A 25957-nucleotide genomic window follows, 5' to 3' on the forward strand; every position below is an offset into this window, starting at 1 on the left:
CAAAGCTACTGTAAGTCTGAAATACACACACACACACACACACACACACACACACACACACACACACACACACACACACACACACACTCGCCGTCGCTGAGAGAGGACGGCTCGTCTCTGGCTGCGGACGGGAAGAAGTGAAAATACCTATGGTGTTACAGGGCCTGGGTACCTCTAAGTTAGTGTCTTGTTGATGTCCTACTGTTGCATAGTGTTGAAAGTAAGGGATATGGAGAGTGGTCCCTGAGATGAGAGTGTGGGCGGTGATTGTTTTAGCCGTAATCAGCTGACGATAACAAACATGGCGGCTACTCCTAGACAACCCAAAGATTTTGAATATTTCATAACTACTCCACGAGGACTGGAGAAATTAGATATGGATGCAAGAATCCAAACACTGGAAAGTAAGTTCCTAAACATTTTGTCCATAGAAGAAAAACTGGATAGAGTTATAGCCGAGAATGATTCGTTCAAAAAAGAGATCTATTTGTTAACGATAGCGAATAAAGAGCTATTGAAGGAAAAAGTAGAGATGGAGAAAGAAAACCAACAACTAAGGAAACAATGTGAAGATATGAAGGCTAAACTCCTAGAAATGTAGATGAAAATATCCAAAGGGGACTTGAGCAAGGAGGAATGCCTTAATCTAATTGATGCTAGGATGAAAGAAGTGAACCATGAACATCAGGAAGTACAAAGGTCCTTTAGGGAGATAGTGAAAAAACAGGAAGAGGAAAATAAAGTGATTACGCAGAGTGAAATGGTAAAGGCACTAAAGGAAAATGAGTATGTGGTGAGAGATATTGCTGAAAAGAAAAAATGTGTGATCATAACAGGATTGAGAGAGGAAACTAACAGAAACTGGCAGGATAGGAGGAATAAGGAAGATAACAGGATTAAGTCTTTACTGAATAAGATCTCTGCGGAGGAAGAGGACCTATATGTTGAGGTATAAGAAAGTGTGAGATTGGGAGCTTTTGAGGAAGGCAAAAATAGACCGTTAAAATTGAAATTAAAGTCTCAGGTGGCAGCTGAGGCCTTGTTGAGGAGGGCTTGGAAACTTAAGGACTCAGAGGAAACCAAAACAATTTACATAAGAAGAAATATGTCACAGGATGAGCGAAAGAAAATGAAAGAGCTTGTAACTGAAGTGAAAGAGAGGAATGACGAAAGAACAGAGGAGGAAAAGACCAAGTTTTTTTTGGAGGATGACAAATGGGAGGCTAAAGAAGTGGTGGATAAAACAGACGGAATAGACATTACATGGAAGAAAGAGACTAGGAATGGAATACAAGTGACTTACATGAATATAGATGGATTTCTGTCTAAGAGGCTAGAATGTATGGATTAACTAAGAAATAACGAACCAGACATAATGTGTGTAGTGGAAACAAAGCTAAGGCCCGAAATAAAGCTAGACTGGTTTGTTGTAAAACACTACAAAGTATGGAGAAATGATAGAAAAATAAAGGAGGTGGTGGTATAATGGTTCTTACTAAGGAAGATCTGATAGTGAAGGAGGTGAACTATAGTAAGAGAAATGAGGAAGTGATAAGTATGCTTATAACAGATGGCAAGAGGGACATTAATATTATAACAGTATACATACCACCCAGAACCAGTGCTTGGGAATATGAACAGTACCAAATGGTGATGAGAAATACTCTAGACAGAATGAAGCAAGAACTCATCAGAAAGGATAGAGTGATGATAGTCGGAGACTTTAATTGTAAAGAAATAGTGTGGGAAGACTACGAAGTGGTGAACGGTGGTGAGTGGGCAGAGGAATTGTTAAAGGTAGCAACAAATAACTTGATGACACAGTGGGTGAGATCACCAACAAGGTGCAGGGGACAAGATGTTGCAGCAAGGTTGGATTTGGTATTTACCAGGGCATCTCTAAAAGAGGAAATTGAACATAAATGTCCCTTGGGAGAAGCGATCATGATGTCCTAAGCTTTGAGCTGGATACGGAATTAAGCACGAATAAGATTGTGGAACGAGGGAGGAAAAATTAAATTAAATTAGGGCAAATTATAACCATATAAGGGAGTTCTTTAATGAAATTGACTGGTCCGTGGTATACCAGGAAAGGATATGCAATTGAAATACGATAAATTTATGGATTTGTATAACTCTGCTGTGAAAAGTTTGTGCCATATTACAGAAAGAGGACTTTAAATAATAAACAGTGGTTTAATAGAAATTGTGAAGAAGCAAAAAAGAACAAAGAAAAGGCATGGAAGAAACTTAAGAAAAACAGTGATGTATTATCAAGAGAAGTTTACAAAACAGCAAGGAATAGATATGTTGAAGTAAGGAGAACAGCACAGAAGGAATATGAACAGAGGGTGGTGGAAAACTGTGATAGTGACCCAAAATGTTTTACAAATTCATAAATGGAAAACTAAATATAAGGGAGGTAATAGTAAAGGTAAAAAATGGGGAAGAAGTATATGAGGATGCTGGAGATATAGCTGAAATTTTGAATGACAACTTTTGCAAAGTGTTTACAAAGGAGGAGCATTTTATGGGAGGAAGGCCTACGGAAATAAAGCAAATGCAGGACATCATGGTTACTAAGGAAGATGTAAGGAAAATTATAAGTAATCTGGATATTAATAAATCAATGGGGCCTGATGGCATATCTGGGAGGTTGCTAAATGAATGTAAGGATCAATTGTTGAACCCCGTATTTGATATTGTGGAAACCTCCATATGAACAGGATTAGTCCCGAAAGAGTGGAAAAGAGCTGACATTGTGCCTATATATAAGAATGGTAGTAGAATGGAACCGCTAAATTATAGACCAGTATCGTTGACTAGTATATTGTGCAAGGTATGTGAAGAAGTAATTAAAGCTAAGTGGAGTGAGTATCTAGAAAGTGAAAACATTCTGAGTGAAAGACAGTTTGGTTTCAGAAAAGGAAGATCGTGCGTATCCAATTTATTATGTTTTTATTCAAGAGTGACTGACATACTACAACATACAGAGGGATGGGTGGATGCTATCTACTGTAACAAGTTACAGGAAGATCTTGATAAAATATATGAGTGGAGTAAGGAGTGGCAGATGGAATTTAATATAGGCAAGACCCATGTTATGAAAATGGGAAGAAGTAGATACAGACCAAACTGGGATTACAGGCTGGGCGATGAAAAAATTAAAGAGACCAATGAGGAGAAAGACTTAGGAGTAACCGTGCAAAACACTTTGTCACCGGAGAAACACATTAACAAGATTTTTTGGAAAACATATAACAAGCTTTAAAATATTGGCCTTGCGTTCCACTACCTAGACGAAGGAATGATGAAGAAATTATGTACCTTAATAAGACCCCAGTTAGAATATGCAGCTTTTGTCTGGTCACCGCATATGAAGAAAAATGTGAAGAAGGTAGAAAGGGTACAGAGGCTGGCAACAAGGATGGTACCAGGACTCAGGGAGTTAGACTATGAGGAAAGACTGAGGAAGCTGGGGCTGACCACATTAGAAGAGAGAAGAACAAGAGGAGACATGATAACTATGTATAAATTGGTGAACAAGATTGACATACTGGACAGAGTTGATAAAGGTGACCACAAGTAATCATCTCCGAGGACATGGAAAAAGCTAATAAAGACATCTGTCTAAATGACGTGAGAAAATACAGTTTCCCGCATCGTAGCATTGATAAGTGGAATAAACTGAGCAGTGATGTCGTTGACGCGGTGTGTGTCAATCAGATGAAAGAGAGATATGACAGGAATGGACAAGGAGACAGGACACAGAGAGCTTAGCTCGGGCCCTGTAATACACAAATAGGTAAATACAAATAGGTAAATACACACACACACACACACACACACACTTCACAGGATTTCAAGGAATAATGGAGAAGAGCGTTTATGTGAAGAAAATTCTGGAGTTGGAAGGTAAAATTGAAAAACTGTTTGAAAAGTATGGGGGGCCTGGAAACAAGTTATGACAATGTAATGAAAGAGTGCGCCGATATGAAGAAAGAAAATGAAGTACTGAAAGAGGAAGTTAAGCTAATTAAAGTGAATTGCGACAAATGTGGAGAATCTCTAGGAAAAGTGATGGAGAAGCAGGCTGAATGGAAAAAAAGTCAGGAAGTGGAAAGAAAGGAGGTAAATTACAAAGTTGCAAGTCTGGAAAAGGAAATCAAAGAGTCTGGGAGAAAACTTTGGGCCTTGCTGAAATTATAGATCAACAGATCATAGAAGAGAAGATTGCTGAGAAAGTGGTGAAGGTTATTAAGTCAAATGAGACATTGGTGAGGGAAACTGTAGACAAAAAGAGATGTGTGGTGATATTTGGTGTGGAGGAGGATAAGACACCGAGTAAAATGGAGAGAGAGAAAACATAAAAAGGTGATAAATAATATCATTAATGTGGTGCAGGAGGAGGAAAAGACCTAGTACAAGAAATAGAGGACTTCCATAGAATTGGAAAGTTCACAGGAGAAGGTATGAGGCCAATAAGAATCAAACTTAAGTCACAAAAGGATGTAGATGAATTGGTGGAGAAGTCATGGAGGCTAGCCCAGCAGGAAACAACAAGGAAGATTTGGTTGAGAAGAGATCTCGGTGAAAAGGAAAGAGAAATGTTAAATGAGTTGAGAAAGGAGGCTTTGAAAAAAAATGAAGAGAGGACAGAAGAGGAGAAGAAAGAGTTTTTCTGGAGAATCTTGGATATGAGACTGAGGAAGTGGTTCATAACCCAGAAAAATACAGCAAGAAAGGACTAAAGAAACTTACTTATGAGCGGAATGTAATGTATTCCAACATAAATGGAGTGATATCGGGATTTAGAACTCAACGATTACTTGAGGACAAGAACCCAGATATTGTGGGTCTTACTGAAACAAAACTGAGAGAGGAGAAGACCTGATGATGGTTGGAGAAGGAAATATAATGTTTGGAAAAGAAATAGAGTAGGTAAGATGGGAGGAGGAGTGATGTTGCTGGTTAAAAAAGATATAAAGGTGGATCAAGTGAAAGAAGGTATGGGAAAGGCAGAAGTGCTAAAGATCAGAGCAGAAACTAATGAAGGAAAAAGAGGCACTACATAGTGGTGTACGTACCACCTAAGACAAATGCATGGTCAGTACAGGAATATGAAGAAATGATAAGTGATACAGGAACATGTCTGGAAGAAATGTTGGGTGGCTGTGAACGAACTACAGGTTGAACCCGCTTAACGGCATGGATTTAGAATCCCGTGTTTAACGGCAAAAATTTCGTGGGAACATAGTGTTGTCTTTAACGGCATTTCGGCATTTAGGCATCGAGTACCGATTCCGGATGCAGTTTCCGCCACAAGCGTTATTTCCGCCTGCTAGACAGCAAAGAGAGAAGACGATTCGACTTCCTAGTCTTTGTTAGTTCGGTGATATATTTTGGCAAAATGGCTTCGAAAAGGCCTGCAGACTTTGGAAAAAGTGGTCCAAGTGAAAAGAAAAAGCGTTTGTCATTGACTATTGCACAGAAAGAACATTAATTTTCGTTTTCTCCTAACCTAACTTTTTATTTTCTATTATTTTCTTAAATTTTTTGTATTTATCGGCTTTAACGGCAAAATCGATTTACGGCAGAAATGAGCTTGCCGTTAAATCGGGGTTCAACCTGTATAATGATGGGAGATTTTAATTGTAAAGAGGTGTGTTGGGAGGACTGGTCAATGGAAGGATCAGAGACAACATGGGGATATACACTATTGACACTGGCAATGGAAAATGTGTTAACTCAGTGGGTCAAAGAAGATACTAGGTTTGGAGGAGAGGGAGCATCGTCAAGACTGGACTTGGTCTTTAGTACAGAGCCAATGGTCATTGAGGAGATGAGGGTGGAGTGCCCTTTAGCAAAGCGTGATCATGCAGTTTTGGAGTTCAAGGTGATAGATGAAGAGAAATCTAGAAGAAATGAAGAATATAAAGTGGGAAGATGGAATTATGCCAAGACAGATTTTGGAAACCTAAAGAAATTCTTTCAAGAGACAAATTGGATGAAATTCAAGAGTGCTAAGGGAGCAAATGAAAAGTGGAAGGAATTTATAAAAATATACAAAGAAGGTGAGAAAAAATTTGTACCAATAAGACAACATAGAGAAGTTGGAAAGCAGGACTGGTTTAACTATAGATACGAAAAGGCTAGAACAAGAAAAGAGGATGCATGGAAGAGGTGGAGAAGGAAAAGACGGATTAAGCAGTGGGAAAGTTATAAAAGAGCAAGAAATGAATATGTGTTGATTAGAAGAGAAGAAAGAAAGAAACAAGAAAAGGATATAATTGATAAATGTAAAGACCAACCAAGGCTTTTTTACAGACATGTGAACAACATCAAAAATAGAGAAAGTATTGAAAGTTTAGAAGTAAATGGAGTATGCAGTGAGGATCCCAGGGAAATGGCAGAGGCTATGAATGGATGCTTTCGGAAGGTATTCACAAAGGAGACTGTTTTGACAAACCACTGGTAATGGAACAGAAAGGGATTATGAAGGAGTTTCAAGTAACTGTGGAGGAGATCAAGAATATGATGGGGAGTTTAGAAGTGAGAAAAGCTGTGGGACCTGATGGGGTATCAGGATGGATTTTAAGAGAATGCAGGAGCAACTGGCAGAAAAAGTTTGTGAAGTAATTGATGCCTCATTAAGGGAAGGTGTAGTGCCCCAAGACTGGAAAAGAGCTAACATTGTCCCAATTTATAAATCAGGTAACAAGAGAGACCCATTGAACTATAGACCAGTGTCACTTACAAGTGTGGTAGCTAAGATGTGTGAGAGGGTGGTGAAGAATAGATGGACAGACTTCTTGGAGAAAAATGACATACTTTGTGAGTGTCAATTTGGTTTTAGAAAAGGGCGTTCATGCACGACAAACCTGATATGTTACTATTCGAGGGTGATAGAATATATCTGGATTTAAAAAAGGCCTTTGATAAGGTACCACACCGGAGACTGATCTGGAAACTTGAAATGGTAGGAGGAGTGCATGGCAGTTTACTAAAATGGATGGAAGACTTTTTGGTAGGAAGAGAAATGAGAACAATAATTAAGGACAGACCATCAGAATGGGGCTTGGTGGAGAGTGGAGTTCCACAGGGATCAGTGTTGGCACCAGTAATGTTCGCGGTCTACATAAATGACATGGTGGATGGGGTGTCCAGTTATGTGAGCCTATTTGCAGACGATGCAAAATTGTTAAGAAAAGTGAGATGTGACAAAGATTGCGAACTACTCCAGGAAGACTTGGACAGAATATGGAAATGGAGCTGTACATGGCAAATGGAGTTCAACACGACAAAATGCAAGAAATTAGAGTTTGGCAAGAGTGAAAGAAGAATCAGGAGTATGTACAAGATAGGAAATGAAGACATAAAACCAGTCATGAAGAAAAAGACCTTGGGGTGACAATTACCAATGACCTATCGCCAGAGAGACATATAAACAAAATAATTGGAGAAGTATTGAACTTATTGAGGAACATAAGAGTGGCGTTCAGTATATTTAGATGAAGAAATGATGAAGAAAATAATTACTGCAATGATAAGACCGAGGCTTGAATATGCAACAATACAGTGGGCTCGAACTTAAAGAAACACATAAGGAAACTAGAGAAAGTACAGAGGGCTGCAACAAAAATGGTGCCTGACTTAAGAGATTTGACTTATGAAGACAGACTGAACAGAATGCAACTTCCGACCCTGGAAAACAGAAGAGAAAGGGGAGACCTGATAGCAATATACAAAGTGATGATTGGCATGGAAAAAATGGATAGGGAAGATCTGTGTATGTGGAATGAAAGAATGTCGAGAGGGCATGGGAAAAAACTAAAATGGCCACTTATAGGAGAGATGTGAAAAATATAGCTTCCCTCATAGAAGGGTGGAAGCATGGAATAGTTTAGATGTGGAAGTGGTCAACGCAAGGAATATTCATGATTTTAAGAAAAAGCTGGACATTAGTAGATATGGAGACGGGACAGTACGAGCATAGCTCTTTTCCCGTATGTTACAATTAGGCAAATACAATTAGGTAAATACACACACACACACACGCCTGGTAGCTCAGTGGTTAGAGCGCTGGCTTCACAAGCCAGAGGACTAGGGTTCGATTCCCCGGCCGGGTGGAGATATTTGGGTGTGTCTCCTTTCACGTGTAGCCCCTGTTCACCTAGCAGTGAGTAGGTATGGGATGTAAATCGAGGAATTGTGACCTTGTTTTCCCGGTGTGTGGTGTGTGCCTGGTCTCAGGCCTATCCGAAGATCGGAAATAATGAGCTCTGAGCTCGTTCTGTAGGGTAACGTCTGGCTGTCTCGTCAGAGACTGCAGCAGATCAAACAGTGAAACATACACACACACACTGCAGAGCCGTCGAGCAGAACGCATGCATCTGAGCAGCTCACTGAGATTACTTCAAAAGGAGTTGAACCACAGGCCTAGACTTATGTTCAGGGGGAGAGGGGGCCATAGGTTCTCTTATCTCCAAAAGGAAATAAGTATTAGACCACACATAGATAATTAATGAACAACGAGAGAGAGAGAGAGAGAGAGAGAGATGGAACCACGTAGCGCTGCCAGGCGCACGACGGAACCAAAACATATGCCGAGTGGGAACCAACGCATTATAGAAACCCCTATAGGTTTAAGAAAACTGACTGATAATAGTATGGATAAGGATTTCTTGGGTTTCCAGGATGAACGAAGTAATATGAGAAGACTTGTTAATGAAAAAAGATAATTAAGATACATGAAGGAGGTGATGACCAGTTTTATGGATAAACAAGACTGACTGCTAGCAGAAAACACAGCCCTGAAACTAAGAGTAACTGAATGTGAGAAAGTAAGTGAAATAAACCAAGAATTGAAAGAGGAGATTCTAGAAATAAAGAAGCAAAATGACGTTCTTAAACATGTCAAAATTATGAAAGCTCTCTAAAGAACTTGCAGGATAAAGTGCAGCAAGGGATTACAGACTGGGTAGAAGGTGGTCTAGGTGATAACAAGTTGAAAAAATTAAGAAGTGAATGGAAACAAGAGCAAGAAGAGGAAAAAGTCAAATTTTCAGAAGTGGAAAGGAGGCAGATTCAGGAGAACACCAAAGTCGCTATAATAGAGGTTATCAAGGAGAAGGAAGATTTAGTGTGAGATGCAGTGGACAATAACAAAAGCTTTGTGATTTATGGGATGCGAGAAAAGAAAAATCCAAATAAATTCACGAGAACGTGAAGAAAGGGAAATGGCCAAAACAGTTATCAAACGAATACAAGACAGCCCACAAGAATTTGAGCAGGAGGTAGAGGAAGTGATTAGACTGGGAAGGTATAGTGAAGGAGGAAAGAGACCAATGAAGGGGAAAATGAGATCTCAAGTGGCTGTAGAGGAAATCATGGCTAGAAAAGGGAATATGGATAAAAAGAGATATGAACATAGAGAAAAGGGAAAAGGAGAAAGTGCTAAGAAGTGAAGCGAAGGAAAAAAAATGAGAAAAGGACAGAGATAGAGAAGAAGAATTTTTACTGGAGGGTTCTGGATATGAGACTAAAGAAGTGGTATCTAAGGAAAAAAGAGGAGGTCGTGGAGGAAGTAATAAATTAAGAGTGACATACTAACATTGATGGTTTGTCATCAAGTATATTGAAAGTAAGGAATTATTTGAAAGAGAAAAAGCCAGATGTAATGTGTATCGTTGAAACAAAACTGAAAAAAGAGATCCATGGCAACTTTAAAAAGGAGGGATATAATACCTGGAAGGAGGGACAGGAAGGATAAAGGGGGGAGGAGGAGTGCTAATAATGGTTCGTGAAAACATGTGTGGAGGATGTGCAATATGAAAAGAACAAAATGGAAGTATTGGGAGTAACAATCAGAACAGAAGATTTGAAGAAAAGAAAAATTATAGTTACATATGTTCCACCAAAGACTAATACATGGGGATCAGAAGAGCACAAAAATATGCAAAAAGAGGCAATAAAGTGCCTAGATAACATGATAAGAAGAGATAGAAGAATACTCTTAGTTGGAGACTAACTGTAAAAAAAATTAACTGGAGAGAGATGGAAGTAATGGAAAATGCTGGGCAGTGGAGCGAGAAAGTGTTACGTTACAGTTGACTGGTTAATACAATGGACCAGTGGGTGGAGAAGTCAACAAGGTACAGTGGGGAAGAAGAACCATCGTTGCATGACTTAGTCTTCACAAAGAAACCAGAGTCCCCTCCAATCATACAATACCTTAGTCCAATGGGGAAAAGTGATCATGTGACAGTAGAGATACAAATGCAGGAGGAAGATGGGATAAGTTACAGAGAGGACTATAAAGGAGAGAGATTAAATTATGCAAGAGTGGATTTTGAAAAATTAAGGAGATATTGATATTGAGTGGAGTAATATTATGTGCAGGAAGACTGTAAAAGAGAAATATGATATATTCTTACAAAAATACTATGAAGGAGTAAAAAAGTTTGTTCCTATTTATAGAGTACTGAAAAAAATACATGTATGGTACAATGCTAGATGCATACAAGCAAAAAGGGCAAAGGATAAAGCATGGAAGAAACTTTTAAAGCAGGAAAATGACTATAATAGTCGGCAGTACAAAGATACTAGAAATGAATATATTAGAGTAAGGAGAGAGGAAGAAAGAAACTTTGAGAAAGATGTAGTGGATAAAAGCAAAGATGAACCCAAACTTTTATACAAGTTTATAAACGGCAAAACAAAGAATAAGGAAACAACTGAAAAAATAATTAAAGAAGGAAAGACATACTAAACAGAGAAAGAAATGTGAGAAATAATGAATGAGAGCTTCAAAACGGTATTCAATGAAGATGATTTCACAGAACCTAATAGGACATTGAATTGCTAAGGATTACAGGAAATTCCAGCGCACAAAGAGGATATTGGAAGATTACTGGACATGTTGGAAGTCAGGAAAGCAATGGGGCCAGATGGTGTATCAGGCTGGGTGTTAAAAGAATGCAAAGAGCAAGTATTGGAGCCAATTTGGGAAATAATTAAAAGTTCAATAAATGAAGAGAAAGTTCCACAAGAGTGGAAGAGAGCCAATGTAATACCAATATTCAAAGGAGGAAAGGCAACTGAACCACTAAACTACAAACCAGTGTCACTTACAAGTGTCGCAGGGAAGTTATGTGAAATAATTAAATTTCTAGAAGAGAAGCAAGTCATATCGAACAGACAATTTGGATTCAGGACAGGGTGGTCATGTGTATCAAATTTAATAAGCTTCTACTCCAAAGTTTTTAATGTCCAGTATACCTGGACATTGAAAAAGGCATTTGATAAAGTTGCTCATGGAAGACTTCTTTGGAAACTAGAGATCATAGGAGGACTGCATGGAACCTTGCTCAAATGGACAAGAGATTATTTGAAGGATACGGAAATGAGAACTGTGATCAGAGATACATACTCATCTTGGAGTAAAGTAACTAGCGGAGTGCCACAAGGGTCAGTATTAGCCCCCATTATGTTTCAAGTTTATGTAAATGACATTCACATTGGGAGAAACAGCTATATGAATTTATTCGCTGATGATGCAAAGTTGCTAAAAGTTATCAAGACCAGAGAGGACTGTCTACTGTTACAGGAAGATTTAAACAAGATCTATGAATGGAGCAAGAAATGGAAATTGGAGTTTAATGCCAAGAAAAGTCACATAATGGAACTAAGAAAGAGTAAGGGAAGACCAGTATGGAACTATCTGAAGGGACAAGAGGAAATAACGAAGACAAAAGAGGAAAAAGATCTTGGAGTGATCATACAAGAAAATCTGAGCCTTGATAAACACATAAACAAGATATTTGGACTATCATATATGATGCTGACTAATATAAGAGTGGCATTTCATTACATAGATAAAGATATGATGAAAAAAATCATCACAAGCACGATATGCCCAAGGCTGGAATATGCAGCAGTGGTATGGTCTCCAAGCTCTAAAAAAGATATAAGAAAACTGGAAAGGATACAGATGATTGCTCCAAAGATGGTGCTGGAATTGAAGGACCTCACAAATCAAGAACAACTGAAGGAAACGGGACTGCCAACCTTACAGGATAGAAGAGAATGAGGGGACCTAATAACAATGTTTAAGATAGTAAATGATATTGAAAAAATAGACAAAGAAGACCTGGTGCTCTTGGTGGAAGAAGATGGAAGGACAAGAGAACATGAAAAGAAGATCAGGATGAGGCAGTGTGTGGACGTTGTTGGAAAATACAGTTTTCCAAACAGAACAGTGGAAAAGTGGAATGCATTGGATAAGGAAATTGTTGCAGCACATAGTGTACATAACTTTAAAGAAAAATTAGATAAATAAAGATATGGAGACAGGATACTATGAGCCCCGCTCAAACCCTGTACAATACAACTAGGTAAATATACACACACTAGATATGGCACTTTTCCTGTATATCACAAGTACGTAAATACACACACAAATACAAATAGGAAAATAAACAAAGTTAAATCTTTACCTGGCTGGAGACTCAATAGAGGCAGTCAGTTTCATCTCTAAGTTAGATTGACCAGTGTTAAGATTGTAAAGAATGAGGGAAGAGTTGGTGTTGAAGCTTGCATCCAGCTGCTTGGCCGTGGTGCCACAGGCCAGGTAGCTTGGCCGCTCACCAGCTGGCGACCATGCAATGTTAGCCATTTGACTTATTTCTTTAACCTTCATTGTGTCGTTTCCTTGTGCCTTCTCTATCTGAAAGAAATGTATTGTATTAGCCTTACAGTGTATGGAGTTAAGTGTCAAGTACAGTGAAAAGAATTCAGACAAAACATTCCAATGAGATGTGGTAATGTATAAATAGGCCCTCTACTACAAAACCAGAAGATAGGAAGAATAAACAAAAGTGACATACCATAAAGAAAATCTCATAAGACATAGGTAAATATCAGGACACCTCACAGAAAGGTCTGTATATCCATCTTCCTTCGACTTGACTTCTTTTAAGAGGGAGGTTTCAAGACATTTGTCCATCTTTCAGCTAATACCTTTAAAATCTTTTAGGGAACCTGCAGCTTTAGTGGGCCTTTTTTTTTTTTTATGTTTTGTTGGCTTTGGTAGGTCTCCCTCTTGCATAAAAAAGATATAAATAAAAAAATAGTCATGATTAAAAACAAAGAGTAGTGAGATTTTTATTTTGTGTTGCACACTTGTCCTTAATATGAGTTTTAAAGGAAGAGGTAATCGACAACTACTGAAATGATAATTTACTCCCAGTAAGTTTAATAGCACTAATTCTTCTCTGGATCAGTTCAGGGGATGCTGTGAACACACCATCAAAGCTAGTTGTGATCTCGCTGAATGTTTTCCCTTTGTCTCTTATAACTCAAGGGGGCAATCACAGCCTGTCCTCTAAAAACAACTCTCCTTCTCACAACACTACATGCACTTACTACAAACTCTCCCTTCACTCATAATTGAAAAATGGCAACTCCCAATCCAGCCTCAGTCCCCTTCTGGAAAGGGGCCCATAAATGCCTCCAGGTCAGACTGCTCTCCCAGTAGCAAATCAAAATGTCTTCACACCCCCCCCCCTCAACTTTTTCTTCACTCACTTTTGCAACATTCACAGTTTTAGATCTAATTTCCAATCTGTAGACCACCACCTCTCTTCTTTTCCTCACTGAAACACACCTGTCTGAGGCAACTGACAGTAGCCCTTTTTCTGTTCCCTCCTACTTTCTCTATCTTAATTTTCATTCCAACGCTGAATGTTGCATCTACGTTGCGCAATGACTTAACTTGCTCTCGTGCCCACGCTCTGAAATCTGAGTTTTCCACCATCTGGCTTTGACTCAATAGTCAATCTAACTAAATTTATATATGCTGTCTTTCTCTCCCGTAATTCCTCTGACTATAGTAAATTCCTTGACTACTTAACTTCTAAAGTGGAGCACATTCTGTTCCTCAATACTTTGGTGGATATCTCCATCCTTACAGATTTTCAGGTTTACCACCAGCTTTGGCTTTCCTCTCCTTTCACTGACCATCCTGGTGAACTAGCATTCAACTTTGCTGTTCTCCATGACCTAGAGCAACTGGTGCAAGACCCTACTTGTATTCCTGACTGACTTGGAGATACACCCAACATTCTTGATTTCTTCATTACCTATAATCCTTCTGCTTATGCTGTTACCCTATCTTCTCCATTGGGCTCCTCCGGTCACAATCTCATACCTAAATCTAGTCCTATTTCTCCAATCCCTCCTCAGAATCCCCCAAAGCAGAGATGCCTCAGGCATTTTGCCTCTGCCAGTTGGAGGGATCTGAGGAGGTATTATGCTGATTTTTCCTGGAATGAATACTGTTTAACACAGCCTGTTCTTATGCTATACATGATAGAGAGGTTGCCCACTAAAGATATTTGAGCCTTCCATCACCTGAATCTCATGCACTTTAAATTTCTGCCTGGACTCATGCCAAGCCTGTTCTTCATCTTGCCAAACACTCCTTCATTAGAAAATGTCAAAATCTTTGAAACTCCCACTCCCCTTGAGACTTCTGGCATCTGGCCAAAAACATCTCCAATAACTTTACTTTTTCATCTTTCCCTCATTCATCATTTGTTGACCTGCCCAACTATGTGTTTGTTAGAAAAGATGTTGAGGGTTCGGTTTATAAACACGCAGTTGGTTTATATGTTTTGTCTAAACTAAGTTTCACTGAAGTTGACACACACACTCCTGACACACTAGCAATTTTTCTTCCAGCTTTGAATTTCTATGTACTAGTTAATGGGGAGCTTGTGAAGCCTCTCCCGGGCATAGCGTCCATGGTGAAACACCTTCACAAATTCTTCCACACATTAGTTTTTCTCTCTACTTGAGAATTCCACTTGAATACAAATATGGTCAACTACTATGTGTTTAAGTGTATTCCTTGTATGTATGATAATATAAACAAATAGAATCGTATGTATGGTTTAAAAAAACAGCATGGAAAACTTCCACTTGACATCGCTTCTATGGATGGCTAATAAATTTTAGTAATGTGCATATTTTGTCATAACATATATCCTGTCACTAATGAAAACACTAAAGGAACTTGACGAGATGAGATACGCCTATAGGAAGAAAGCAAGACTTCAGAAATATGAAAATATAAATTCACAAATGGCATTTAGAAATACAGTTTATAACAGTGTATCACCGTGTGGGAGTGGAAGTTGCCAGTTGTCGCCACATGGAATAATACAGAACCAAAACAAACTCTCAGGTGTACGCTGTTGAATACTTCCACCATTAGTATGCCTGATTATTGCTGTGTCCCTTTATGCAATGGTTACGGTGGTCACTTATTTCCACGGGATGAACATAGGCAGAAACTGTGGATGATCGCTATAAGGCGAGACCAATGGACTCCTTCTAGAAGAAGTGTAGTGTGTGAAGACCACTTCACGCAGGAAGACTACGCCACTGATAGTAAGTTCACTGGTATTTTTCAGTTTGTTTTTAAGCCATAGAGCAGGAAGACGAAAGAACATGCTGGTTTGTTTTGGTTCTGTATTATTCCATGTGGCGACAACTGGCAACTTCCACTCCGGTGGCGATACACTCTTGTAATGTTTATTTCTAAATGCCATTTGTGAATTTATATTTTTATATTTCTGAAGTCTTGCTTTCTTTCTATAGGTGTACCTCATCTCGTCAAGTTCCTTTAGCGTTTCCATTAGTGACATGATATATATTATGACGAAATATGCACAGTTCTAAAATTTATTAGCCATCCATAAAAGCGATGTCCTGTGGAAGTTTTCCATGCTAATTTTTTACAACATACATATGATTCTATTTGTTAATATTATCATACATACAAGGCATACACTTAAATACATAGTAGTTGAGTAAATTTGTATTCATGTGGAATTCTCGGGTAGAGAGAAAAAATAATGCGTGGAAGAATTTGTGAAGGTGTTTCACCACGGACACTATGCCCCACAAAACCTGGTAGATTCGAATCTCCAAAGTAGCCCATTGTTTACGTCCCTCCCCTCATACACTGCCAATGAAAATAATGGCCTTTTGTATTTCTTGGCTGACTTTTGATCTGGGAAACAAATTGTAATGGGTGACTTTAATCTCCCTGAAATTCAGTAGGCTACTGACAACCCTTGTAGAGGTCTTCCACCCACCGAACTCCAATTCTACCATTGTTTTTTGTCTCTGGGACTAACAAAGTGGGTGAAGGAGCCTACATTTGTTCCTTCTGGTAACATACTTGATTTAGTCTTGACTTCTGAGGGAGACAGGGTTGGTGAAGTCTGTGTGTTGCCCCCTTTTCTTAGCTGTGGTCACAACCCTGTATCTTTTAGTTACTTCTTTCAGCAAGATATGGGGACTTGCAATAATCCTTCTTTCCGACTCTGGCACAGAAGAAATTATAACATAATAAGTGACCACTTGTCAGTTATTGATTGGGACTTTGAGTTTGCTCATCTTAATGTTAATGACATGTTTTGCCAATTTTTACAGATCCTAACTCCTTTAATTAAAGCTTTTGTCCCTCTGAAGACTTTAGGCAGGACTGCTTCTCCTCCCTGGCCTGTTAAGCCCCCTGAGAACTGAAACGACAGAGAAGTCACCTTTGGACGCAATATAAGTCACAACGTGCCACTCATGGCAGGAACTCAGCTCCTGCAGTCAGTGCACTAGATCATTTTCTAAACTGCAATTACCAATTAAGATGTTTTGCACTAAAAAGTTGGTCAGATTAAGAGTTTCTTCTACAGGATTCTTTGCTCAACAACCCAAGTCTTTCATTCTTATATAAGGCAGAAGAAGGTGGGCACAATTAGTGTTGGTCCTCTCAGGGATGTAAATGATGACATGATAATTGACTCAAAAATAATGGCTGACACATTTGTTGACTCTTTTGCTTCAGTGTTTACATTGTCCGTCCTTCTGACTCCTGCTCCTCACCAAGTTTTTGATGGTTATATGGATGACATTTTTTTCTCTGGATCATGTTCATGATGCCATTTCAAAACTTGACCCCTCCTCTACAATGGACAAAGATGCAATTCATCTCCATCTTTTGAAAGCTTGTGTATCTGAATTGGCATACTGACTCCTACTTCTTTTCTGCAAATCTTGACACTAGTGAGCTTCCCCTTGACTGGAAAAAATCCCGAGTAACTATCGTCTATTTTTAAGAAAGGCTCAGCACTTGATGAACAGACCTGTTTCTTTAACTTCAACCTGTGTAAAGGCAATGGAAGGCATTTTAATTAAATTTATCTATGATTACACCCAGTCTAATAACTTGCTAAATGAAGATCAATCTGGCTTCATACTAGGCAGACCAACTGAGGATCAATTAGTTCTAACCTACCATCATGTCACTTCCTAGCTGGATCAAGGCTTTAATGCTTTAACTTCATTCTTTTTTTTCTATTTTTCAAAATTTTTTATATACTGAGTCATTCAATTCTTTTACATAAGCTAATCAGTCTTGGAATCAGGGGTAAATTACTTTATTGGATCAAGGCATTTCTGTTTAACAGATGTATGTGTCTGTCAATAACCAACACAGCCATCAATTCTTTTAGATAAGCTAATAAGTCTTGGAATAGGGGGTAAATTACTTTACAGTAAGTCCTCATTATACAGTAGTTCTTTATCCGGTAAATTCACAGTTATGGTATTTGGAAATTACTACCCTCGATTCGATATACAGTAAGAAAAATTCACAGATACAGTATCCGCTCATGTCATCTGAGAGGGCCCAGCGCGAGGGAGCAGATGTGTTGACGTCATCTACACCACACCTCCCCGCCACTCACAGAACTGACTTTAACTTAACCACCCTTGGAGCCTGTTATCTCTTCTTCTCCCCCCCCCCTTTTTTATTTTAACTGCATTACATATTACTTACATGCATTACTAATTAGATGAATAAATGGAATATTAAACGGTCTATTGTAAGCACAAATATATTCATAACAATCATGGCAAACATTTAAAGCCTACTACCAGCAGCGAACCATGCAGCAACTGATAAAGAGCACAGATAGGCCTGGCAGACCCACTATCAGAGAATGGTGGAAGTCGTATGACATCAAGCACGCCTTAGATAACATCGTCATTTTGGGACAAAGTGAAGACGTCTACCATGAACATCAGTGCGATCAGAAATGACATAGTAAATCTGTGCCATAGGGCTGGCTTTGATGAAGCTGATGATAATGATGTTCAAGATCTTTTGGAAAGCCATGCTAAACCTCTCTCAAATGATGAACTTATAGAGCTAGACAAGGCATCACAGGAGGAAGAAAAAGAGGAAGACATGGAAGAAGAACCTGTGCGTGGCCTGGACATTAAAACTTTAGAGAATGTCTCGGTGGTATCAAAAAAAGCTCTGTAAACCCTGAAGGAACATGAGCCAAATCCTGCCAGGAGTAGCAAAGTGGCTCATGACGTAGAGAAAAGTGTAAAGATTTATCAAGAAATCTATGATGAAAAAACAAGAAAAAAACAAACATTCCTCCATCTACTCGTTCTTGTCACACCTGCCAACCCTGCTACAGTTGGCCCTTCCACATTCGCTGCCGACAGTTCTACAGCTGGCCCTTCCTCCATATTCTCTTTCTTCAAAAAAGTGAAACGTGCCGACCCTTCTACAGCTGGCCCTTCCACAAATGCTTCTGACAGTGCAGACGACAACATCTTATCCTCGTCTGCCCACTCAGCCGAAGATGAGTAAGGGCTGAAATCCCTACTGTCCCTTAGCCTCGGGAGGGACATCATCTGATAGAATACATGGCGAGTGAAATGTAAATAAAAACATTTTCTGTTATTTGTTTTGCACAGTACTTAACATTTTTTTTTATGACTATTTTCATGTACAGGCAACCCCCGCTCAACGAAGGGGTTACGTTTCTAAAAAAAAACCCTTCATTAAGCAACACTTCGTTAAGCAAACCCCTGACTTGAACTTCCATTGAGAGTAAACAAAGCGAGAGTGCATCATAGTACAGTGAAAGGTTTAATGAAAGTAAAAATTATGAAGTTAAACATTTAGGTAGTTTAATCTAAGTCATCATAATGTACACTAATGTATGTACGTAACTTTATAATGTTGATGATCTGAAATTTATGAAGGGAGGGGGAGTGAAACAGGAAAGACACTAACTGGCAACCTGTGGAATGTAAACAAAGGGCGCATCATTGTATCACATACAAAACTTATGTACCACATTTCCACAAGGCTTTCCATTTTATCCATTGTAGAGTCATGAGTTCAGGTGGTTCTTTTAGCTTGCAAGGAAGACAGGGTCTCACCAGCCTTCTTAATAGAGTCAGCTGACTTGAAAATAGTAGAGACAGTAGATGTAGTCAAGATGGTGGCGAGCAATGCTATTAGTTTTCTCGCCTCTCTCGTGTCTGTGAATAATATCCAGTTTTACTTTGAGAGTAAAAGACTTCCTGGTCTTCTTAGCAATGCTAGGCGACATTGCAGGGCGTTTTGGTGGTAAGTTGAGCAAAGGAAGACGAGCTGCTGCTGACGCTGTTATTGTTTTGAACAAGGGGAGCGAGTGGTGCGCGTGTTGTCCACGAGAGGCATTGGTGTCTTCAAAAGCCTGTCAGCTTGCATGATACGGCGGGGCTTTCAAACTTGGAAAAAATTACCTGGATAAAACTTCGTTAAAGTAAGTTTGGTGTTCGTTAAATGACCAGACGGTAGTAAAATTAAACCTTCGTTGTAGCGAAATTTCATTGTGTAAACCTTCATTAAGCAGGGGTTGCCTGTATCTTAATATCTGTAGGGGTGACTTTTGACGTGCTGGAACACATTCCCTATTATTACATGTTATAATGGGTCCAGTATACAGTAATTTTGATTTGCGGTACAGTTTTCACGAACGCATATGTACCGTATAACAAGGACTTACTGCACTGGATCAAAGCATTTCTGGTTAACAGAAGTGATTGTGTGTCAGTCAATAACCAATTCAGCCACCCTAGAAAGGTCCTTAGTGGAGCCTCCCTGGGTTCTGATTTGGGCCCTCTCCTGTTTCTTATTTATGTTAATTATATTAATCACAGTCTTACTTCTGCAGTCAAAATATTTGCCGATGATCTTAAGCTTTATGTTTGTATCCGTGTCTCCCCTGGTCCTTGTCTGTTGAGAGAAATAACATCATGTCAACATGACATCAATATTTTACATCGTGTCTACCTCTTAGGGACTTAAGATGAACTCATCCACGTGTATACTGTTAAGATTTCAAAGAAAACCGGTTGATTGGTCATTACTGGGTATTTCAGGTCACTCCTAACTTGATGATGTGGTCAGGCATGTGCACACACAGACCCAAAAGGGTGCTTCGGCCCCTGCCCTTTTTGCCCTTGTCAAACAGAATGCCCTTTTAAGCCCATGTTTTTTTTTTTTTCTTTTCTTAATGAATTATTAATTTCCTGTTGCACATAGACTGCCCTGTCTAGTTGAAAGATGTCAGGATAAGTTAAAATTAAAATAAATATCAGGACGCAGAGATGCCCTTTACTATTCACGGGTCTACATGTGCCCTTCTGCCAATAGCATTTGATTGGCAGGCACTATCTGTCACTGACACATGACCCTCTTGACTCTCCTACAGTTAGCCAACTTCAAGCACATTTACTTAAGGTAGGTGAGCTATTTGCCCCAATACAGCAGTAGTGGTTTGTGGTCAGCCGTGATCTGCTGTGATCAGCCGCCTCAGGTCTTCCTTGTATACAGAAATGTGTATTAAAGAAAGAATAGCCTGTTGTTACATTGACATTGTGATTTTAAAGCCTCATCTGTGAACCTTTTATTCAATGTCATTAGCAATGACTGATCCTCTCTGTGTCTTCTTGCACACTGTGAGTGAGCAGTGAGTGTCTACGTGTCAAACAGCAGAGGAGCAGGGGCAAATACAGTGGGAGGGGGGCAGCAGGGTGGTCAGAGCAGGGCTATAAATAGCAATGATGAGTAAATTTACTCCAATCAGATTACTGTGAATATTATTTTGTATTGGTTAATTTATTTCTTAGTCTGAGTAGTATTTATAGTCAATTATTTAGGGATATAAATCAATATGCCTTAAAAATAAAAAAGGCAGCATTTTTGGGCAAAGTTTATATGTTTTCCATTCTTTAAGCACTGGTCCGGACACCAATTAAGCACCGGCACCGTTTCAAAAGTACCGGTTTGGCACCAGCATTGGATAAAACCCAAACAATACCGAACCTTAGAGAAGAATAATGCTGAACTCATTTGTGCGGTCCCTTTCATTGCTGAGGGAGACCCAGCTCTGTTATGATACGGCTAATGGAAGTTGTCAGTTAGCTAGATCAGATTGTAAATGAAAACCAGTCATCAGCATAATCTGACTGTAATGTTATAAACCATATTATGCATTTTAGTTAATAAATAAATGCCAATTTTTTTTTAGCTCACACGCTTTGCACACTCACATGGAATTGAACTGCCCTTTTAATACTCTGATGCCCTGCTGATCCACAACCCTGTGCACATCCCTGGATGTGGTAATATCAATTAAAGCAGCTGCCATGGATTTAGGTGACTTAGTGATATTTCTTTGAAGTTCCACCAACATGTAGCTAACATAGTACATAAAGTGAGCAGAGTGGCAGAGAACATCTTGAAATCCACAGTTAATCATGAGGCTTCATTTATGTTGCCTCTTTTCACCCCTCACATAAGACCATTATTAGACTATTCTTCATCTCTGTGGAACACAAGATGTCTTAGTGATGAGAATGCTGGAAGGAGTGCAGAGAAGGCAGTGGACTGAAACAATCCGTGGTATGGAACATCTTACTAACCTAGACTGCTTAAAATCTTTAAATCTGTATTCTATCCAGGGTAGACTATTTTGTCATGATCTGATCAAATATTGGCAGCTTTTCTGGAGTTTCATCAATAAAACCTGAAGACCTATACAAGAGGACACCAGTATAAAATCTACTCTGTACACTTCCAGTTAGATAGAATATCATCTAGTATTCGAAGCATTAATACTTGGAATTCCTTGCCACAGAGTGTCGTTTCTTCCCAGCGTCACTATTTTCAAAACATCTCTAGCCACACATTTGGGTGACACGCTTTTCTAATACTGTTAATTGTTGAGTCCATCTGTACCTAATCCCTCTCATCCAACTCTATTCTCCCTTGTTTGTGTTCATTTTTCCTGCCACATATGTTGCACTTTCCAACCCAGAATTATAGTACTGCCTTTGCGGTTTGCTTATTTATTTGGGGCTGGCACAACAGCAGAATGTGGCTTCTCCTACCTTGGGGAAGCCCACTAGGTGAATGAACTAGGTGAGTGAACTGGTAATCAAGTGGGCCTTTTTTGTAACTTTTGTTGCCCTTGGCCAGCTTCCCCTTTCCTATTACAAACAAAACAAAAAAACAAAAAAAAATTATACAATATCCTACTCTAACCATTTTCCTAAGTGATTTGCAAAGAGTAACTATATGGTTGAAAATTCTACTACTTACAGTTTGTAAAGCCACTTAAATAATAATAATAAAAAAAAAAAAAATGGCAGTTGGCTGTCACAACAGGTTCAGCTAAAGAACCTTCTTCAGCATTTGGGAGAGCTACAACAATTGTTAAGACAGGAGCCAAAACTTTGTCTCAGACCAATGCAGCCCTACTATACAAAATTGGCCAAGTCCAGTGTGCCAAACAGAGTAAGGCATGAGTGAAGGGTTGTCACCAGAAATCGTGGCTGCGAACAATACAAACGAATGCATGGAGTAAATTGCAATTCGGTATTAAAAGGCAGCACATAACAAGCCCCACTCACTCCTGTAAAAATGCACGTACGTGAACACAAAACGGGGTACAACCCGGCAGAAGCAGCGCTACTGTGCCACACCGGCACCGCCTCCTCCCAGTGGTGTCACCGCAATTCGTATGCCACACCCCACCCCCAGACTACGCTCCCTCTGCCACGGCTAAGATGAAGGAATAACAAGCTAGTGTGGAGGGCAGCGTATAGCAGTGCCTGGTTGAAGCAGGGTCACGTACTGTGCCAGGGCACATCATATATATGTCATGCATATATACTGATCTACCACGACAAACCTTTACTTGTTTGCATCAAATTCATGAGAAGATATGAGCTATGAGTTCATTTCTTACATATGAATACTTACGAATATGTTACGTCAAGCTGCTTGGAGCCCCGCGGCACCGTACCCCTCACGGCCTCTACTAGATGTCAACTAAAATGTTCCTACGTGGCCGTGGCCACTTGGCGCTGCCCGCATCACGTCCCCCACCCGGACACTTTGCAGGACTCCACCTACATTAAAACAATACTATTTATCTATTTCTCTTAAATCGTGAATACCTTGATCATTTTTCTATAAAGTCGTTGGCCGAAAATTACGTGCTTATTTTTCTATGAATATAACCTGTAACTTAACAAGGTAGATATTACAACAAAGCTCTTGTGGATTTTCGCAGTTCCTTTCGTATAGCTACCATGAATTGATTATTGTTATATCCCAAATAGAATATAGTGGTATCCCACCTTTCCTTAATATTTGTTAGCGAAAACAAGCAAATATGTATATGTTCCAAACCATCTTACACATAAAGATGGGTTCACACGTGCCAATTTGTGACTAAAATTTTACATCGGTAGAGTTTCCAACTCAAAATCGGTGCCTAGCGGCTGCAGAAACCAGTTGCAAAACAACAAAACAAGACCAACATGTTGGTCTTGTTTGGTTAGGTTAGTCGATTTGCGACTTCATTTACGGCGTGATATCATGGAGTAAAGCGGATTCACACATGCCAATTTCCGACTGAAATTTAATTTTACATCGATATACTTTCCGAATCATCCCTCCAAATCAGAAAATGTCACACGTAGAGACTGGAAAGTATCGAATAGTTGACGGGAAGTGAATGTAATCACTAAACAACTGGAGGCACTCCATATTGTGGCGCGCCTCTCCATAAGCATGTATATTTCTTTATTGACAGTCAGGCTGCATTGTATGCCCTTCAATCCACCCCCCCCCCCAATGGACTGTGATCTAGTTAATAAGTGTCTTGATCTCATCCACACCCTAGAAGGTGCTGGTGCCACGGTCTCTCATGTGGGTATCGGCAATGAAAAAAAAACAGACCGCCTTTCTCAGTGTGCCCTACAAGATGACACAGTGGACCCTGGCACTGAGTACACTCTGGTTTATGTTAAGAGTAGCGTTAAGGACTTTGTACATAGTAGCATTAGTGATCAGTTGGAGCTTTGTTGCCATAGGGGCAGCAGCACTAGTCTTCACGATGAACGTGTCTCCCAGAGCTGTGCTTACACCTACGGGAGACACACTGCATCACATGACAGGGTGGCAATGAGGCTCAGATTAGGCTACAGATACTTTTGGGAAGTCAGTGCATCTCCTGGTGTGTGCTGTGTGCTACACCAAGGGGACACACTCTGCGTCGCATCATGGAATATCCTCTCATTGCTAAATTTAGGCCACAAGGTCAACATGACTTGTATAGCCTCATTGACCATCTCCAAACCTCAACCACTCTCAGGGATATACTCAGGGAATATCCTCAGTTTGCGCCCAGACTGTAGGATGTTTATGCAATAAGGTGTGCAATATGTGTATTTATTTATTGAAATACTTGTATTCTTGTTATGTATACTGTCTAGTGTTAGATTTTTGATACTTTAACTTCAAGTCTTTGTCCAGGGGGTGGGTGGCAAGGTCCATCCTCCTCCTTTGTTGTAATTATTTATTAATTCAACAATAAATGTATCAATTAATCAATTAAATAGTTAACCGCCGAAATGTTCCCCTCCAGTGAGCTCTTCTTTCGGCGCATCGTAAGTCAACAGAAAAGAAAATATCTGTGGATATGTCCCTGGCTAAGTAGAAAGAAAGAAAGGAGTGTCTACCACACTCTAAATTAGCTTACATTTCTCATAAGAAAGTTTTTAATTTTAACCCTTAAACGCGGGAACGTAACTCAATACGGAGTCACTAGTTAGTGGTTTTGAAAAAGCGCGCCATTTTTCATGCACCTGCTGGCTCCAAGGTGTATGGGTCTATCATGGTACAATAACGAGACAGGTAGACGCACGAGAGTCTTGAACTCCCAGCCCTACTGGTAAGTCTTCTGAAACGCTGTTTCTGTGACGTCATCCACTCGCCTAGCCAGCTCTGATCGCGATAGTCTGCTACTCAATAATTCATGAATAATTAATATAAAACTTTTTTCTTTTCATGATCCATTAGTTATGCAGTCGAAAATTAAATATGATACACATTAGTGATTGAATGTTGATGATATTTCATAGCGATAGACAAGATATTGTGCGGATAAAGACATGTCAGATAGCCTAGTAGATATGGCTCAAAAACATTGTTAGTGGATTTTTCAAGCCATATACATTATGCATAATTGCATAATGCACATTGATTTCCTCTGATCCTCTTCGCCTTCATGTACCTTCGTCGTCTTCCTCAGCACCTCACTGTTCTCTCTACATATAAAACTACAAGAGGCTAAAGGCTAATGCACGTATGAGTCGAGAGGCGATCCACACTATACAGGGACGGTCACGCTCTGTTTACGGTGCTGTCACATACTAACATGCATTTCAGTGGGGACCGTAAGCCATTGAAATGCATGTAATATGAATGGACCGTGAGTGTATACCGCTATTTAAACGTGGCAATCCATTCCTTTAGCTTGCATCGGCCCTAAACTATTCACACTTCATATAGGTACTTTATTCTTGAGTGTAAACCCATGGTACAATAACGAGAGACATCAAAAAGTTATTGTACCATGGTACAGTCAGTAGCCTGTAAGGCTGGCATAGCCTGTAAATTATGGACTAGGTCTAGGCTACCAGTAGAACTAATTTCGTTCATTAGGCATAAGCAGATTATACAATT

General features: G+C 39.5%; 1 protein-coding gene across 11 annotated transcripts in view; it reads right to left on the reverse strand.

Moving 5' to 3' along the window:
• The window catches only part of LOC123520535 (protein transport protein Sec31A-like), a 123384-nt gene extending 100075 nt beyond the window's left edge, over positions 1 to 23309 (reverse strand). For 3 of the 11 annotated variants that reach the window (XM_045282880.1, XM_045282878.1, XM_045282870.1), the window contains exons 1-2: positions 23186 to 23306; positions 12498 to 12727 (exon numbers count right to left, since the gene is read on the reverse strand). In XM_045282880.1, the coding sequence (XP_045138815.1) occupies positions 12498 to 12700 (203 nt within the window). In that variant the 5' untranslated portion in view covers positions 12701 to 12727; positions 23186 to 23306. Of the gene's footprint in view, positions 1 to 12497; positions 12728 to 16249; positions 16395 to 20082; positions 20153 to 23185 lie in introns of those variants that run through there. The other 8 variants (XM_045282879.1, XM_045282877.1, XM_045282875.1 and 5 more) reach the window with 6 other exon arrangements.
• Between the last annotated feature and the right edge of the window lie 2648 nt (positions 23310 to 25957).

Source organism: Portunus trituberculatus, chromosome 47, assembly GCF_017591435.1.
Source record: "Portunus trituberculatus isolate SZX2019 chromosome 47, ASM1759143v1, whole genome shotgun sequence".
Taxonomy (NCBI): Eukaryota; Metazoa; Arthropoda; class Malacostraca; order Decapoda; family Portunidae; genus Portunus; species Portunus trituberculatus.